The following is an 18,360-nucleotide window of genomic DNA, read 5'->3' as shown; positions in this document are numbered from 1 at the left end:
GGATGGGCTTTCTGATTTTTCCCAGGCTATCAGAATACAAGTCTGTGATAGTTATTCATAATATGTGAAACCATCAGCCATCAACACTTTTTTTTCCCGCTTATGCATACGTCAATGCAGAGTGGGGGTTCCCCCCCCCCCCCCCCCTTGGTTTATTGACAAAAAGAAATGCATAAGATCCATAGAGGAACCATAGGAGGAAGAAGAAACAGTCTTCAAGAAGCAAATTGTTTAATTTTAGCATGACTATTTTAGGTGAAAGCATCTCAGTCTAACACTGACATTGAATGAAAACATTAACCAAAAGAAGCTCAGAACAATAACTCCTGAAATCTTCTTCCATGGCTGAAAGTAAGTGTAAGTAAGAGAGTATGGGTGCGGGATGGGTGTAAACTTTCCTCTTCCCTTTGCATAAAATTAAATGAGTGAGAGTGTTGTTTAGTCATCAGAGTTAGAACTTGCGTTATAATGCAGATCGATTGTTAGATTTAGTTACTGTTTTAAAAAACTTAATGAAGATGAAAATACAATGCAAGTATTAAAAACAATATTTCTGTCTCTCTCTTGCAGGGACACAATATATATAATGGGAAGCAAAACATTTTTAACGGAATCCCATTTTAATGATGAAGTTGCACAAGTGATAGTTTTTGGTTTCTTCCATCAAAATACTGAAAGCTTTGTGTGTATGTTCCACACAGGAAACATACCCTTAGTCTTATTATGCACTTGCTAGATTTCCTAGCTATTGCCTGGTTCAAATGTGTCCTTTTGAGTGGAATTCTCTACAGGCTAGTACAGAAATCCCAGACAAGTTATACAAACTCTATAACAGTCCAAGTGACAGATTGGTCAGTTTCATTTAAAATCAGACAGTATCTAGGTCATTTTCTCCCCTATAAATGCATTCATGCCATCAGTGGTATCACCTAATAGCACAAGTGTCATCTTTGAATGTTATGGATGAGAGAACTAGGAAGCTGAACGTTTTGCCATCGGTAGTGTGAATGAGAGAGCTCTCTCTTAGTAGAAGAGGCCCTCTGAACAGAATGCATTAACTCATTATGATTCTTATCACACTTTTCTCCCAGTAGCCTTACACCCCAGGCCTATTCGTTGCTTGTCCTTTGACATAGCCTGTAATCTTTTAATGGATACTCACTATAATGTCGTGCAAAATTCTTTTTTTTTTTTTACTTAAAAACAATGGGACTTCTTAGCCTTGGGATTGCTCCTGGTTGTCCATGCTAATGGAAACTGACAGATCCTCCCATAATGGACACACTATAATAAAAAACCTTCAAGAAGTGCACCAGACGGAACTCTAACGAAACCCAGTGCAATCAAAAACCATGATCTGTATTTTACACTGGTTATGGCTAAGGCATAATACAGCAGTGGTTCTCAACCTGTGATCTGTGGTCCCCTGCGGGTCTGCGGACTCTGTCTAAGGGGTCCATGAAAGACTTAGACTGAAAAAATTACTAAACAGAATTCAACTATGTTTACAGAGAATAGATTTCCAAAGGGGCCCACACCTCCATTTGAAATTTTTTAGGAGGCCGCAAATGAAAAAAGTTTGAGAACCATGTAATAGAGGACTGATAGTTTTAAAAGCACGTGAATCCTATTTTCCAGTGACTTACACATTTAGGAGCTTGTCCCACTGAAATTCAAAGTAAAGATTATTATATTATTGTTTATTACTTTTTTATTAAAATAAATTGGATTATACAGAAAAAGTATATTATTTAAAACTAGCTACATCATTTTGATGATATAGCAGTGAATTCAGTTACAAAGGAAGAATTCCATTTCACTTTATGTAGTGCCTCACCTATTAAATACAGAGCTGAATATCTTACCTAGATTTTCCTGTCTCTGGTGGGTAGACTATCTGGAAGTTGTGTGATCAGAATTTTTATACCCTTTGCCTCCCTTCCCTCCTCTTTTGCGGGAAATCCCAATCAGTCCAGATAGCATCAGACCAGTTTCCTCGATTAGCTCATGATATCACATGGGATCATTCTCTTTCATGCTATGAACATTTGAAGTGACATCACATTTTCAGAATAAAAAGCTCTTGTTCCTTGTGGGTAAGCTGTTTTCAGTCGTTTGTTTCATACTAAAAACTTGCTCTGTGATAGATGTGGGTCAGTAATTAAAGATCAAGGTCACATTTCCCTTCAATTCAGTTGGTTTATTCCAAACCTTGGCTCAGTCCATCCCCTGTGGCTATGTCTACACTAGAGGATTTTAACAACAAAATCCTACTAGTGGTAGCGCTGGTCCAGTTGCACAGGTGAGGGCCTGAGTGTAAATAAGGTGGCAGTGGCTTCTGGTGTTTTTACTACCATGTCACAGAAGTAGCATGAGAGACAAGGTGGATGAGGTAATATCTTTTACTGGACCAACTTCTGTTAGTTGACGTGTTCTGGGGGGACCATTCAAGGTATTGTAGTGGTGTTAATGGGCCACTCTACTGTGACATACTGTACCTCAAAATAGTTCCCTGTAACACCTTTTCCATCACTTGTATATGGTTGTTATATTTCATATAAAGCATGCCATGTAAAATATCTTATGAAAGGTCATGATCTTCTGAAACCTGTTGTTCTGTCCAATTATGTATAACTTTAGTGTGTATAAAATTACAAGATTTTGCTGTATAGTTGTTACTGAAATACATTGTAGGTTTGAGAGTCTCTACTGTTAGGTGGTAATCCACTCCCAGGAGGGTGTTAAGCGACCCTTAATCAACAAGGGATTTATAATTCAATGACGGTTGCACAAACACCACTCAATGGGGACTGCTCAACCCTATGACTCAGTTGCACAAGACCACACCAGGGGGATTGCTTAACTCTGTGACTCAGCAAAGACCCCCAGGACATGTCTGGGCTAGTATTTTCCTGGACCATCGACTGAGGGTATAAAATAAGGGACAATGGCATTATGCGTTGGCCTTTCTTCTCTCCCATCTATGATGGAAGCAACAAGAACTCTGGAAGGACAAAGACTTCAACTGAGAAGACTGGTCGCAGGATTAAGATTTAGATTGTGCGTTTGTCTTTTATTTTCTTTGGTAGCTATCTCTGACCTTTTATGCCTACCATTTATAATCACTTAAAGTGATTACTATAGATCACTTAAAGTCACTATAGTTAATAAATCTGTTTTATATTTTACCTAAAACAGTGTGTTTTGGTTGAAGTGCTTGGAAAATCTCAGCTCAGGTTACAAAGGCTTTTGTGTGTCCTCTCCATATTGCGAGAGGGGCAGACTGAATAATAAACTTACACTGGTCAAGATTTTGACCAGGGAAAGAGGATACAGTCCTTGGGTGCAAGGCTGGGTGCTGGGGAGAATTGCCTTTCTCTGTGTGATTTGTGACTGGCTCAGGGAGCATTCACGCATTTAGCTGGGTGTGGGTCTCCACATGCTGTTGTGCTTAGTGATAACAGTGATCAGGATGGGGGTGGGTGTATGTTTGTCACTAGCAAAGCATTGTGAGAGCCAGCCCAGACTGGAGAGTTAAAGGGGCACAGCAGGACCACAGGTGCAGGTTTCACCCTGGGGATCCTGTCACATCTACCTTGAATAGTTCCTTAGAATATGTGCTAACTACTTATGCTAAACAATACGTTCCATCTTCTATTTAGTTATGGTGCTGGAGTGTCTTTTTCCCAAACTTGAAGAAGTGCGCTGTATAAGCTTGAAAGCTTGCCTCTCTCACCAACAGAAGTTGGTCCAATAAAAAATACTCCCTCACCCGCCTTGCTCTCTAATATCCTGGGACTAACATGACTGCAACTACATTGCATACAGAAATAGCATTCACCAGCATGGGCAGTACCGTTTGCACAGATAGATGGGTTCTGGCCAAATTTACTTCTCTGCAGTGTAGTGAAGAAAGTACACCAGGCAGGCTGCCTAAGTAGGAGCCATGTACGCCTTGGAATGGTAGGGGAAAAAATGTTTGCACTATTGAGGCTCTAGTGCTAGCTATTTCCCCGTATGTTGGCACTGTATGTAAAGACAGGAATGATGACTAGTCTTGCTTGAAGCAAGTTTAATCCAAAGAAAGGTTGTAATGCCGGAGTGCTGTTAGGAAGCTTGCATACAAGCTGTGTTACAGGTGTGTTGGGGGTTCAAATGATGGTTAGCACACCAAATTATTTTTAGCTAAAACAAGGCCCAAGTTTAATCTTAACCTTTCTTTCCCGAGTTTTCATGCTTAAAAAAAACAAAAATCATGCTGTACCCTATGGCACTTACTCATGTTCCTTGTAAATTAAACATTCTGCTTGGGTGGAATATTCTACATGGAGGAAAACGTACATTCTTACCAGCTAATCTAGAACTGCATGACATTTTAATGATACAGTCCAGATTTACCTGAATTTGAAGAAGTACCCTACTTTAAAGGGAAGGGCACTTGATGAAAATGCCATTGAGCTGTTACATTGGAAAATTCCCCACAAGGAGCTGAGTCACTTGTCTATTCCAGAATCTTGTACTATGTCCATCATTGTGGATTAAGGGAATTGTCTGCATGGAGTTTTGAGTGGAGATTCCTTAGAAATAGACTCATGAATTTGTTATAATGCATGTTTCAGTTTCAGGTAGTGAGTGAACAATGAGCCAGTGTTGTGAGTAATTCAAGGAGAAAATGCCAAAGTATGCATATGGTTTGCTTTAAATGATGCCAGTGACTCAGTCAGTTCTTTGGAAATGGAAGTTAGCTACCCATGTTATAGACCTAGACTGTATAACAGCAAGTAGTTATTTGTAAAGAAACCGTGACTGAGGTGTTTGCTAAATGGCAAGAAGTCTTTTGAAGTTGCAAATCATGTACCAACAATGGTAGTGGTATTTTAATCTTGTTCTTCTTGACTTGCTTCAGATGTTATGCTAGCAGTAGTTAATGGCAATTAATACAATAGTTTACTTCAAAGATTTATCTAGGTCTTGAGTCAGTTTCCCATAGCTGGTGCAGAGATGTGTGAATCTCTGCACAGATACACCAGTGGTTCTCAAATTAGAGTACATGTACTCCAGGGGGTACGCAGAGGTGTTCCAGGGTATGTCAACTCATCTTGATATTTGCCTAATTTTACAACAGACTACATAGAAAGCACCAGCAAAGTCAGTACAAACTAAAATTTCATACAAACAATTACTTGTTTTTACTGTGCTATATACTGAAATGTAAGTACAACATGTATATTCCAATTAATTTATTTTATAATTATATGGTAAAAATGAGAAAGTAAACAATTTTTCAGTAGTGCTGTAACCCTTTTGTATTTTTTGTCTGATTTTTGTAATCAAGTAGATTTTAAGTGAGGTGAAACTTGGAGGTACTCAAAACAAATCAGACTCCTGAAAGGGATACAGTAGTCTGGAAAGATTCAGAGCCACTGGCATACACAAACTTCCAAGACTATATGCACCTTTTACTTGGTAAAATATTAGTTTTGAGATTGGAGAACAGTTCTGGCCTCTTACTGCTGACATGTCTACCTGACTTTCCCCGTAGTAAATTTTCCTCCATAATCAGTGTTGTGAATGAATTGTAATAAGTATTTTACTATATTTGTTTCAGCAGGGCTTTTTTCTGCTATTTTAAGGAAACTTTTAATAAATACACCTTACTGCAGTGGAACTTTTTGCTGAAGAGTTGAAATAGGATTCATTCTTTGCTTAATGACGATGAATGTTATGAATCTGAAACATCTACATTTTAAAAAAAAAGTCTCTAGAAAGATGTAATAGAATATGCTTCATGTTTTTGTCACTTACTAAATGATTTTTACATGATGATTTCAATAGCCCCTTTCACCTAAGGTCATTTTGAGGCTCTTTGCAAAGGATAGGGGAAAAAGGGGGCAGGGAGTTGACTTATTTTTCTCTCTAACATGATATAGGTGTGGAATATTGTGAAATACTTGGAGGAATAAAAATGAATAGTTATCTAAGCTATTCAAGATTGTTTCTCTTTTAATGAAATATATTTAGGCCTTGTCTCAACTTAAAAAATAAGTTGACCTATACAGTGGTGGTTGATGGCCATACTGCCTTCCTTGGGTTAGTGGAGTGCATCCTCACCAGAAGCACTTCCACCAATCTAAAGGGCAGTGTGGGGAGCTGAGAGCCCTGTCTCTCAGCTCCTTGCTAGGAGCCCACAAGCTCCCGGGTTCCCTGTGGGCTGGTGTCCGTCCCCCCCCCCCCATTCCCCCACTCCATGGTGCAAGCTGGGAGCCAGGGGAAGCCACAGGGGACTTCTCCCATCCCCTTTTCCTGCCAGGAGCTGCCCAGGGCTTCTCCGTTCCCTGCTCTCCTCTGGAACCGGCAGCCATGTAATTGATAAGGCTGCCCCGTCGGGGAGTAGGTGGAGAAGCACCCGGACTTCTGGCCCCGGCTTCCAGCCTAGAGTAGAGACCAGCAGCCTGGGCCACTGGTTCCTGCTCCCTGCTGGGTGAGAAGTCAGGGAGCTTCTCAACCTGCTCCCTGCAGGGGCAGCCTTGTCAATTACACAACTGAGCTGTGAAATTGACATGGCTGAGTTCCAGCTGGAGCCAGAACCAGCCACCCTGAGTTGCAGCAGCCCCAGCATGGGCTTTCTTGGAGCGGTGATGTAAGGAGACACACTCTCTTCATTGACACTGCATTGCCCTAACTAGGCTGACAAAAGCCTTACATGTCTCGTAGAGGTGGTTTTATTTTGTCGAAAAAACAGGGCAGTTTTGTTGGGTGGGGGTTGATTGCAGTGACTTTGGTTAACAAAGCTGACTTTGGTCAACAAAACTCTCTAGTGTAGACCAGCCTTAGAGGAGCTCAAGGCCATGTTATGTTTAGTGAACAGTCTCAAAGCTCCTATAAATCTCCTTTCCTTCAAGTCTGTCTTGAACTGGAGTAAAGAACAATTCTGTTGTTGAGTTTGAGGATAAAGGCAACACAGTTTTTAAGTTAGTTTTTCTTTTCTCAGGTATTGGCTATGTGAAATCTAGTATGTAAGAGATTTTATGTATTTCTACAGGCAGTGACTGTAGAAGATTGGTTGATTTTACCCTGAGGATATTATTTCTGCTTACTTAGTGAAACCCTTATGGGTCAGATATTCACGTACTCTCTTCTATCTATGTTTTAAGCATAAAAACCAAAATGTTACAAATTAAATTTTTTAACACTTAGGATTTAAAGATTTGTGTGACTGGGCAACAAAATGGCAGATAAAATTCAGTGTTGATAAATGAAAAGTAATGCACACTGGAAAACATAACCCTAACTATACATACAAAATTAAGGGATCTAGATTAGCTGTTAACACTCAAGAAAAAGATCTTAGTGTCATTTAGTTAGTTCTCTGAAAACATTCTTTCAATGTGCAGCAGCAGTCAAAAAAGCTGACAATGTTAGGAACCATTGGGAAAAGGATAGATAAGAAGACAGAAAATATCATAATGCCACTCTATAAATCCATGGTATGCCCACACTTTGAATAGTGTGTGCAGTTCTGCTCACCCCATCTCAAAAATATATATATTAGAATTGAAAAAGGTATAGAGAAGGGCAACAAATATTACTAAGGTATTGGAACAGCTTTTATATGTGGAGAGATTAAAAAGATTGGGACTTTTCAGCTTGGAAAAGAGATGACTAAGGGGGGATATGATAGAGATCTATAAAATCATGAATGACATGGAGAAAGTGAATAATGAAATGTTATTTACTCCTTCAAATAACACAGTAATTGGGCTTACCCAATTAAATTACAAAGTAGCAGGTTTAAAACTAACAAAAGGAAGTGCTACTTCACACAATACACAGTCAACCTGTGGAACTTATTGCCAGGGGATATTGTGAAGGCTAAAAGCATAATTGAGTTAAAAAAAGAATGAGATAAATTCTTGGAGGTTAGGTCCATCAATGGCTATATTAGCCATGATGGTCAGGGATGCAACCCCATGCTCTGGGTGTTGGGAGTGGATGACAGGTGATGAATCACTTGATGGTTGCCTGTTCTGTTCATTCCTTTATAGCACCAGGCATTGGCCGCTGTCAGAAGACAAGGTACTGGACTAGGTTAACTGTTGGTCTGATGCAGTATGGCCGTTCTTATGTTTGCTGTATTCTGAACCATATGAGTATCTAAAGAAATACTTCTTTTTTTTTTTTTATTTCCCCCTGGCTAGACCACTATCAATATAAGCGAGGTTGATATAGCCAAGTGTAGGGTCTTCCAAAGTTAAGACCTTTTCTTAGGTACTTTCTGCAAAAGAGGGACTGGAGTAAGCTAAAATATCCACAACTTCACAATCTCCCAGGTGGCTTTTCTTTTTCTTCACCTAATTATCTTATGGTCACTGTTAGTTAACAAAATATTCATCTGCTGTTCTTTGCTGTTTATACAGGAATGTGTTTCTACTGAAAAGTGTCAACTTTAATTGGTATACTGTAAATAGTAACAAATAACAATTATTAAGCAATTCTAGTTTGTGGTACCGATGAAAGGAAGGAAATTATAAATTTTAAATGGATTATATTGAAAAGCATTCATAAAATATTCTACTCCTATAATTCCCTACCTTTTTCTAGTAGTCTTTATTGCTAAAAAATTTTCATGGACACAGGAGCTTTATTTCTTAAAGTGACACATCTTTAAAAACCCATGGTTTAAAAAAAAAAAAAATTGTCGTGTTCTATTGCAAGAAGCACTAATACCTTAAAAAGGGAAGGATGGCTTTGCAGCTAAAGCACATGATTGGAAAAGTGGTGATGTGAGTGGTATTCCTGGTTCTACCACAAACTCCTGTGTGACTTAGGGCTTAGCCTTTCTCTCCATCAGTTTCTCGCTTTTGTAAAATAAAACATACCTGCTTCATAAGATTGCTATGAGTTTTATTTCTTTGGTGTTTGGACCGTAGTTTGTTTGAGGTTTGTTTCAGATGGAAAGAGTGCAGAGTATAAATTACTCACTTTCTTACTGAGCTATAGTAAAAGAGCATCCAAGCAGTTCGGGCACCCTTGATAGTCTTTTAAAAATGCACAAATAAACCCATCAGTTGCCCCAAATTAAATCAAATAACCAAATGAAAACTTAAATATAGTAGAAATTAATCAACCACAAACTGAATCGCCAGCAGTGTCTCACACCAATGCTACCCAGCCCTATCCAACACCCATCTCCTTATGGGCAAGTGGGACAAGGAAAACATTACTGAAAGGGAAACAAGGGAAAAGTAAAAATTTGGCTTTTCTGCTATTACACATTTCATTTTGCTTGAAACAGTAAAAAGGAAGTTGTTTGACATTGAGATTCACATGCATGCATGTGGTAACGTATTGCTTTGGCAGGTGATGGACTCGATGAACTTGCACAACTTTTTCATCTCTTTTTCTATGATCATGTACGAACTATCCTGGAAACTTATATGCATGTTTTTCTTTCACGAAGCAGGAATAAACATTAGCACTGTAGACCCATCTGCCTTGAGATTCATACTATAGATTGCATACAGTCTCCTATTAAAACTTATTTTACCCATCTGCTGCATGTATACAAATGCATATGATAGAATAGAACCTCATTAATTTGCGGTGATGTCTGGGGTACACATTGCAAATAAATGAATCTTACAAATTATCAAGTGAACAAACGCAGTATTAAAAAAAATTGTGATGCTTTGTCATTCACTTATATTTAACATCTGTAGTTTCAGTTTCAAACTCCATTCTATTGTATATAAGTGCTTAAAGTATCTAAGTATTAGCATTCTGAGACCTCACTACAGCTCTTTGGTGTAATATCTTTGAGAGTGTTGGAAAACAGGCATTTTTATGTTTGTGTGAATGTTAAAATATGTGGCTTAGCAAATAATATTATGTGTGTGCAGTAAAACGTTTTTACGTCCTTAACACTTATTTTGCTGGATACTTCCTATCCATTCCCCAGCCCTCCTACACTTACGATGTACTCTATGTGTGATGATCCTGACTATGAAAACTGAGTTTTCTTCCCATTGTGTACTTCACAGGCAGTTGTGTGGTTTGACTGTATTTGTGCATATTGTAATCATGGCTTTTCTTTTTGGGAAGTGCTAAAGAGGCCATTTGGTCTCACTTTCTTTTTTAATTCTCTTTCAGAATTCTCCACTTTACCAGTATTTGCAGGATTTGGGCCATACAGATTTTGAAATATGTTCACCTGTATCGCAGAAGACAGAACAGTGCACAGCAGAGGAGGGGCAACAAGAACAAGATACCCATACCACCCAGAAAGTGAGCATTCACCTTGGCCTTGAAGCTATGTTAAAAATATATAAAATCACAGACATTATTTAAACTCTTGCTATATAAAAAGTTATTAAAACTAATAGCTGCCTCATCTTGCCTGTCTGCCAATATAGTTTGAGGCTGAGGAGATGCCGCTCAGGATTTAAATGTACTGGAGAAGCATGAGACTTTCACAGCAAATTTTTAAAGAGCTATAAATTATATTATTTATCAGATAATTGCATAGTAATCTAATATAGGATTAATACAGTCTGAAAAGTTTCCAGCTTTTCTCATGTGTTGAGCTGCTAAACACCACTTAATATGTAGCAAAATATACAGCAGATGGGACTTCTTGCTGGAAAGTAGAAGTAAAGTGACAGTTGTCCCTAAGACACTAGAACCACATTAGTTTGTGAAGACAGAAGAGTGACTGATGTTCCTAACTTCTTCTTATGGGCACACATTCTGTAATGAGTGTTTCAGTGGTTTGGCCTAATTGCCCTATAGTAGGGGCCAAACCATTTTCAGCCTTAGTTGAGAATAGGACAGGGAGGATCAGTGGTTGTTGTCAGCCGTGGCTCCTTTTGATTATGTACAGAGAGCACAATGTCTCTTACTGCACCCGAAGTTACTTAAAACACTCTAAGGCCTTGTCTACACTAGAAAATTTTGTTGACACAAGTTACAGCAGTAATAAAAAAACGCTGCAATCACAGTGCTGGCGCACGTACACACAGCACTCGCTGTGTCGCCAAAGCGCATCCACACTCGGTGCTCTAGCATCGACATTAAGAGCAGGGCATTGTGGGCAGCTCTCCCATTGTGCAATTCACCACTTTGTGCTACTTGGAGTTGTGGGGCTGCAGAGCATCATGGGTGCAGGCTCTACAACCCATGATGCACTGATTTCTATCCTGTCATTCTTTGGTTTCCGACTGTGTTTCACAGAATTTTTTAATGGCTCCGTTTCCTGAGCACCACCATCTCTATCTGAAAGGATGGATCCTGCAGTGCTCTCTGCTGTTACTGTCAGTGTTCTGAACACATCATGGCTGGTCAGGCAGTATATCATGACTGCCCAATCGGAACTGGAAGCCGAGGAGCCTGACCTGTTCTGTGCCATGCAAATGAACACCACCACATTACTATTTGCATTCATAGAGCATCTGCACATAGCGAACCGCCACTTTTGGGCACGTGAGACGAGCACTGAGTGATGGGATCGTGTCATTATGCAAGTCTGGGTTGATGAGCAGTGGCTGAAGAACTTTCGAATGCGCAAAGCCACCTTCATGGCACTCTGTGCAGAGCTTGCCCCTGCCCTGCATAATGACACCAGAATGAGAAATGCCCTCTTAGTGGAGAATCATGTGGTGATCACCATGTGAAAAATGGCAAGTCCAGATTGCTACAGGTTGATCACTAATCAGTTTGGAGTCAGGAAATCCACCATTTGCATTGTGTTTTAGCAAGTGTGCAGGGTCATTAATTGCATTCTGATATGAAGGACTGTGACTCTGGGCAATGTTGCAGCGATGGGATTCTCTAAGTGTGGTGGGGAGATAGATGGCACGCATATCCCAATTTTGGTCCCAGACCATCTTGCGACGAAGTACATAAACAGAAAGGGATATTTTTCTATGGTACTGCAGGTGCTTGTGGCTCACCGTGGGCATTTCACCGACATCAACGTGGGTTGGTCAGGGAAGGTGCATGATGCATGCATCTTTAGGAACACGGGGCTGTACAGAAAGCTGCAAGCAGGGACTTTCTTTCCAAACCAAAAAATTCCAGTGGGAGATGTTGAAATGCCCATAGTGATCCTGGGAGACCCAGCCTTACCCCTTAATGCCATGGCTCATGAAGCCTTATACAGGCAACCTGCATAGCAGCAAGGAGTGTTTCAATAATAGGCTGAACAGGTGCCGAATGACTTTTGAATGTGCATTTGGCAAATTAAAATCTCGCTGGAGATGCCTTTATGGTAGGACAATATTCCCATGGTTATAGCCACCTTCTGTGTGCTCCATAATTTACGTGAAACTAAGGATGAAAAGTTTGCCCCTCGCTGGAGCACAGAGGCGGATCGCCTTGTAGGTGACTGTAAGCAGCCTGATGCCAGGGCTGTTAGAGGGGCACAACAGGGGGCTAATCAAATCAGGAAGGCCTTGAGGCACTCTTTTGACAATGAGCCTCAATAAGTTGTCTTTGTAAACAGCAATGTGTCCTGCTGACGGCTATCCAGCTTGCACTGTGTATGCACGAGAGGTGCAACCAGCGTGTGTAAGAGACAAATAGAGTGCTTATTCCTCAAATGTTATGTCTTTATTAATTGACAACAAACACAATTGACAATAGTAATTGACAACAAACACAAAAATGGGGCTGGAAGGGAGAAAGCGGTGAGGGACAGTGTGAGCTATCACAATTGGGTGTAAGTCCAGCTATCATTCTGCTAGCTGTCTGAAAAGGTGGAGTGAAGGGGGTACCAAGACGGGCCAGGACTTTGGTAGGCATGTTTGGGGGGAGTCTGTGAAGGGCACAGATGGCAGTTCTGTATTGGCTGCAAGAGGGGGCAAGCATGCATGATTTCAGTCTGCAGCATGATTAGCGACTTTAACAGCTCTGTTTGCTCCTTCATGGCTTTTATCATGCATTCATGACCTTCTATCACTCGCTCCTTTTCCTTTCTGTCCTGGCGATCCATATGTTTCCATGCCCTTTTTTTTCTTTCTTGTTCACCTCAAAGGAGCAGAGAATTTCTTGGAACATCTCTTTGCTCCTCCGAGGTCTTTTTCTTATCAGCCACAGCTGTTTGGCGGGTGTTGGATGTTTGACCCTCAAGGCCACATCTGTAGAAGCACAATAAATAATGAATAGTAGCATTATTGTGAGTGCAATAACAGCACTGATGAATGACTCTTTAAATATACCTGTCTCTCACTGTCCCCTGGCAAGTGCACAGCTCCATGGTGAAGCAGGGCATGGAAGTTTTTCCTGGAGGGATTGGAAGAGGCCATAAACTTGGGGAAGAGGTTACGGGCAGAAGGTTGTTTGAGGTCTCGATGCAGGTCAAGAGGGACAAAATTGTAAATTGTACCACCATTTTCTGCAGGCGGGGGCCATAGAAGCCGATATCTCAGTCCTCAGAGTAAGCAGCGATGCTAAGGTGCATCTCCTCCATGCAAGGAGTTTCAAACCAGGTCCCTATGCTGCTTGCCTGTGTGCCACTTTGGTCCCTGCACAAGTGCTTACCCATTGGTGCAGCAAAGTTTCCTTCAATGGCAGAAGGAACAAAGCTGCTCTGCCAAGGAACATTTGGCAGCAGATTTGAGAGTACCTCCAGGAAAGTTTTCTTGAGATCTCTCTGGAGGATTCCTGTGAAATCTTGGTGTGCATTAACATGCTTCTCTGCCCCACTGCCTAGCTGAAGAGGGGGCTGGGAAGCACATGCATACACATCCACTGTTGTGCATTTCTATCCCTTCAACCACATCTATAAGCAGAAAACCAAAGGATAGATTTACCTCAGATACGCAAGCAGCATCCGATTCAAAAAACCATTTACCTGAGCACATCTCTCCTGCATCCAGCACGCCAGAGCTGAAGGGCTGGGACTGGCTGCAACCTTCTGGGGTCGAGGAGAGCTCTTGACTCCTCACCTCACCAAATGAATCAGTCCCCAGCTCCAGGTCGTCTTCCAACTCCACCTCCTCATCAATGACTTCTTTGTCGGGGTTCATTCTGGTGTCCACTGGCCCTGGGATCATGGAGGTATCCACAGGTGGAGATGAGGTCGCCGCTGAGGATAGCTTCCAGCTCCTTATCGAAGTGGCAGCTCTTTGGCTCTGCACTGAAGTAACGGTTTGCCTCCCTGACCTTCTGGTAGGTCTGCCGCAGCTCCTTGATTTTTGCTCAGCACTGCAGCATGGCTCATTCATAGCTCTTGTCCACCACAGCTCAAGAAATCTGGCCATAGGTATCATATTCTTACGGCTAGAGTGGAGCTGGGACTGCATGACTGACTCCCCAAATGCCGATCAGGTCCAATAGCTCCAGTGTGCTCCAAGCGGGAGAAGGTTTGGTGCATGGAGCTGCCATATTCAGCTGGGAAGATGATGTGAGCACTCCAGGCCGACCAAGCAGGAAGTGGAATTTCAAAAATTCCCAGAACTTTAAAGTAGGAGTGATGGGTGGCTGAAGAGCAGTGGAGTTCAAACTGATGACCAGAGTGGTCAGGATGGGTATTGTGAGACACTTCCTGGTGGCCATTTCCTGCAACATAACCAAGCACGGTGTCTACACAGGTGCTTTGTTGATAAACATTTGTCCAAAAAAGGTCAATGCCTCTCATCAAGGTGATTTTATTTTGTCAAAAGAAGAGGGTAGTTGTATCGGCAGGGGGGTGATTGCAGTGTGTACACTAGCATTGTTTTGTAGACCAAAGCTTACTTTTTGTGGTATACCAGTGGTGTATCTTATGACAAATTGCAAGTCTGGGAAACACATTCAAAAACAGGCTTTAATTAAAGTAAATTAATAACACCATATTGGTATCAAATCTATTCTAGTCTACATAGATCTTATACCATAGTTAAGGTTAAGATTCTGTCACGGGTATTTTTAGTAAAAGTCAGGAACAGGTTGCGGGCAATAAACAAAATTTCATGGCAGCCCACAACCTGCCCTGACTTTACTAAAAATACCGTGGAGGAGGGTGGACAAACGGAGCTGCTGGGGCTTACAGCTGCTCCAACGCCACCGCTGCTCCTGGGGCAGGGGCTGACCACTGCTGCTCCAGCCCCAGGGGGGCTGACCTAACCCCAGCTGCTGCTCTGGCTAGGCTGGCCGCTGACTTAGGGCTGGCCGCTGATCAGGTGTTCTAGCAGCTGCTGCTCTGGCTGTCCCGGAGCTGACAGCTACTCCAGCCCTGCCCCAGAAGAAGTCCCGGAGGTCCCGGAAAATCATGGAATCCATGATCTCCATGAGAGAATCATATCCTTAACCATGGTCATCACTGTAGTATATGCAGACCTTCCAATAATGCATTGAGCAGCATAATTAACATCTGTTAAGTGTTTGTTCTGTCATCCTCTCCAGGGGTGGGGGGTACGGGGAATTTATGCCTTGTTTTGTTTTGAAATTTAATTTATAGTACACACACACACACAGGTTGCCATATGTTTGTTAGAGTAGGCAAGGTCAAAGAAATGTGTCTTGCACTTAAAGCAGAAGATGGTGAGCTTTGTAATGGTCCTTAGTTCCTATGGAAGTCTGTGTTGATAGATTCTAGCACACTATGGCACTACCATAATAAAAACAATCATAATTCAATAAAATTCCCTTATTCTGTTAATGCTGCATTTTGTCACTCATTCCTGTTCTCACAAAATTTTCAGTTGGTTGTAGAACCCAGCACTGGTGTGCAGCAGAAATTGGGGCATCTTGCTATAGAATTTCAGTCCCAGGTGCCGCAGAGCATGTAAGGCCAATTGGCAGATTTATTGTTGTGGAAATGAGCTTAACTTTTGGCATTTCTTCACGCTTGAATGCCTGGTTTCTCAATCTTAATATCTCATTAAAATATATATATATTTATATTTAATATACGAGCTGTTTTCTGGTAAACATTCATTTAGCTAGCTAATGAATTAGAAGTAATCTCTGCTGGCTTTTCAGTGCTCATGGAATATATATAGACTGACACTAATTCAGGAATTATGTTGTTTTAAATTAACTTAACATTAAAAGGATTCCTGAATATATTGTGTCCATTTACATTGGTTTTCAAATCTGTCAAACTGAGGACACTATCTGTGACTGACTTGCTCCTCTAGAAATTTCACAGAAGTTATGTTTTCCCTTTAAAGTTATAGGCATCTGGAGTGCACCTGCAGTCAACCGACCTATATCTGCTTTTGTGCTGTGATATTTATTTTAATTAAAATTCTTCTTAATTGAAAATTAGGTCAATAAAAAGTTATATCTGATTGACTGATACCTGTACATTGTTGTGAGGTAGTGCACAGGTTGGTTCTAGTTAGCTACACTACTTTCCCTTATGTGCATGGTCTTATCAAAGGCAGAAAAGTTGTGCAATCTGATTGCATGTGTATGTATGTAATTTACCATTTTACTGAAGTGTATTGTTTCTACCCTGACCTCTTCTGAAACAGTTCATTCATTTTATTGGTTCAGGAGCTCCCCTTTTGGTGTTGTCAACAACAGAGGCAATTGATCTTGGGTTCTCTTGAGGTCAGAGGTTCTGTGAGTGTAGGATGTCTGTATATCAAGCTCACCTGAGCAACTCTTGAGCACCAGAATTATGTCTGCTTTGTCTCGTTTCAGTTTCCAAATGAGGGAGTGTGGGGAAGGGATGGAAGAAACCTACATGATAATTTGGAGTTATAGGATATTGAGACTTGGAATTGATGTAATCCATTCTTGGCAATCAGTACTGGCTTTGAAATATCAACGCTTTTTAATTGTCTCTCTGGTGCCAGAAAATCTGTTTCTGTCCTTTTGATTTCTGTTTCTCCTTCCCATTTCAGTGAAATCTCACAAGGGAACTGATTTACTGTTCGTGTGCGTGGTGAGAGGATGGTTGGTCTTATGGTTAAGACACTGGGTTGGGACTTGAGAGCTGGATTCAATTCCTAGCACTGCCCATGACTTCTCTGTGACTGGGACAAATCATTTTTTTTAATTTCTCTGTGCCTTGGTTCCCCATTTTTAAAATGAGATCATTAATACCTCCTGGTTCTCACCCTTTAGCTGTGTAGGGTATATAGATTGTGAGCCCTTGGGAGCAGGGACTACGGTGCCTAGCTCACTTGGGCCCTAGTCTTGGATGAGTGCTACTTTAATACAAATATGTACTTGCGTGAGGAATAGAAAGACATGGTGATTGATGCTCACTGTGTATATCTACAGAAGGAGCACCAATGCACTTGTTCTTTTCCATCCTGTTCCGTAGGGTAATCGTGACTTACAAGTACCATAAAAGCAGCATGGCTTTCAAATGAAAAACATTAAATGCAATTTACCACCGCCACAAAAAAAAAAACAAAAAAAAAACCAGATGAACAATTGAAGACATAATAGTGTTCCCAGCTTTCTGAACTTGGGTTGGTGGACAACTGTGAGGTCGCAAAAGACTCCTCCAAAACACCCAGGTGTGAGAAATAGTTTTGTTTTCCGAGAGCTTGACTCTTCCTCCAAGAGGCTACATGGTCTCTTTCAGTGGCATCTGGGTCTAGTCTCCTCCCTGTGGCTGTATGTCCTGCTAGATGCAAGAATCTAACTGCCTGGAAAAGAAGAGAATTATGCTCCTCGGGCATGGGGTTATGACAGAAAATGCTAATTTTCCTGTAGCTGCCACCTGAGTGATTGGTGAAGGAAAGATTGTTATCTGAAAATCTGTGGTGTTACTGAGCCTCATAGAAAAGAACTAACAGCTAAGAATTTTTCTTGCCTGGTGATCAGACTAATAGAAACCCTGATCAGATATGATCCTACAGGATACATTGAGATTTTAGAAAAAGTAAATATCTTCATTGGGAAAGTGGTGGTTCAGAGATGGAAAAAGATCTTGCTACCTTGTCCTGCTGAGCCTGCCCTGATTCAGCAAAGCTGTACTTGAAGCACATGCTTAAGGACTTTGCTGAATTGGAGTCTGTGTGAGTACTTGAATGAAATCCCATCAAAGAATCTGTGTGTGCTTCAGGAAGTAGCATTCGAGATTAAATAAATGCCACTCTTCCTTCTGAGACAATAATGAGCTGTGCTTAGCATGGTAATTACAGGCAATGTGCTGCTAATGGTACTAGACCTTGATGAGACTTAGAGCAGAAATCCTGATCACTTGTGGTTATTTAAGGTTCAAAGGCACTCATTGGGCAAGTCCACACTACAAAATCTAAGTCAATCTAAATTACATTGATATACAGCCCGCAGTATTGGAATCGGTTTTACATTTCCACACTATGCTCCTTGTGCCAGCGGTGCACTTCCTCACCAGGAGTGCTTGCATCGATATAACTGCCAGTGTGGGGCATTGTGGGACAGGTGAAAGGCAGC

At 41.1% G+C, this 18,360-nt stretch overlaps 1 protein-coding gene across 2 annotated transcripts in view; it reads left to right on the top strand.

Annotated features, from left to right (window-relative positions):
* VEZT (vezatin, adherens junctions transmembrane protein) overlaps nt 1-18,360 on the top strand; it is an 87,247-nt gene that overhangs the window by 16,043 nt on the left and 52,844 nt on the right. For both annotated transcript variants that reach the window (XM_067559793.1, XM_067559792.1), the window contains exon 2: nt 10,150-10,284. In XM_067559793.1, coding sequence (XP_067415894.1) covers nt 10,150-10,284 — 135 coding nt within the window. The remainder of the gene's footprint in view (nt 1-10,149; nt 10,285-18,360) is intronic.

This window comes from Emydura macquarii, unplaced genomic scaffold (assembly GCF_026122565.2).
Source record: "Emydura macquarii macquarii isolate MOO-44397 ecotype Brisbane River unplaced genomic scaffold, CSIRO-AGI_Emac_v2 contig_2205, whole genome shotgun sequence".
NCBI classification, from domain to species: Eukaryota; Metazoa; Chordata; order Testudines; family Chelidae; genus Emydura; species Emydura macquarii.
The sequence above is the reverse complement of the archived record's forward strand: the minus strand, read 5'-3'. Positions and strand labels throughout refer to the sequence as shown.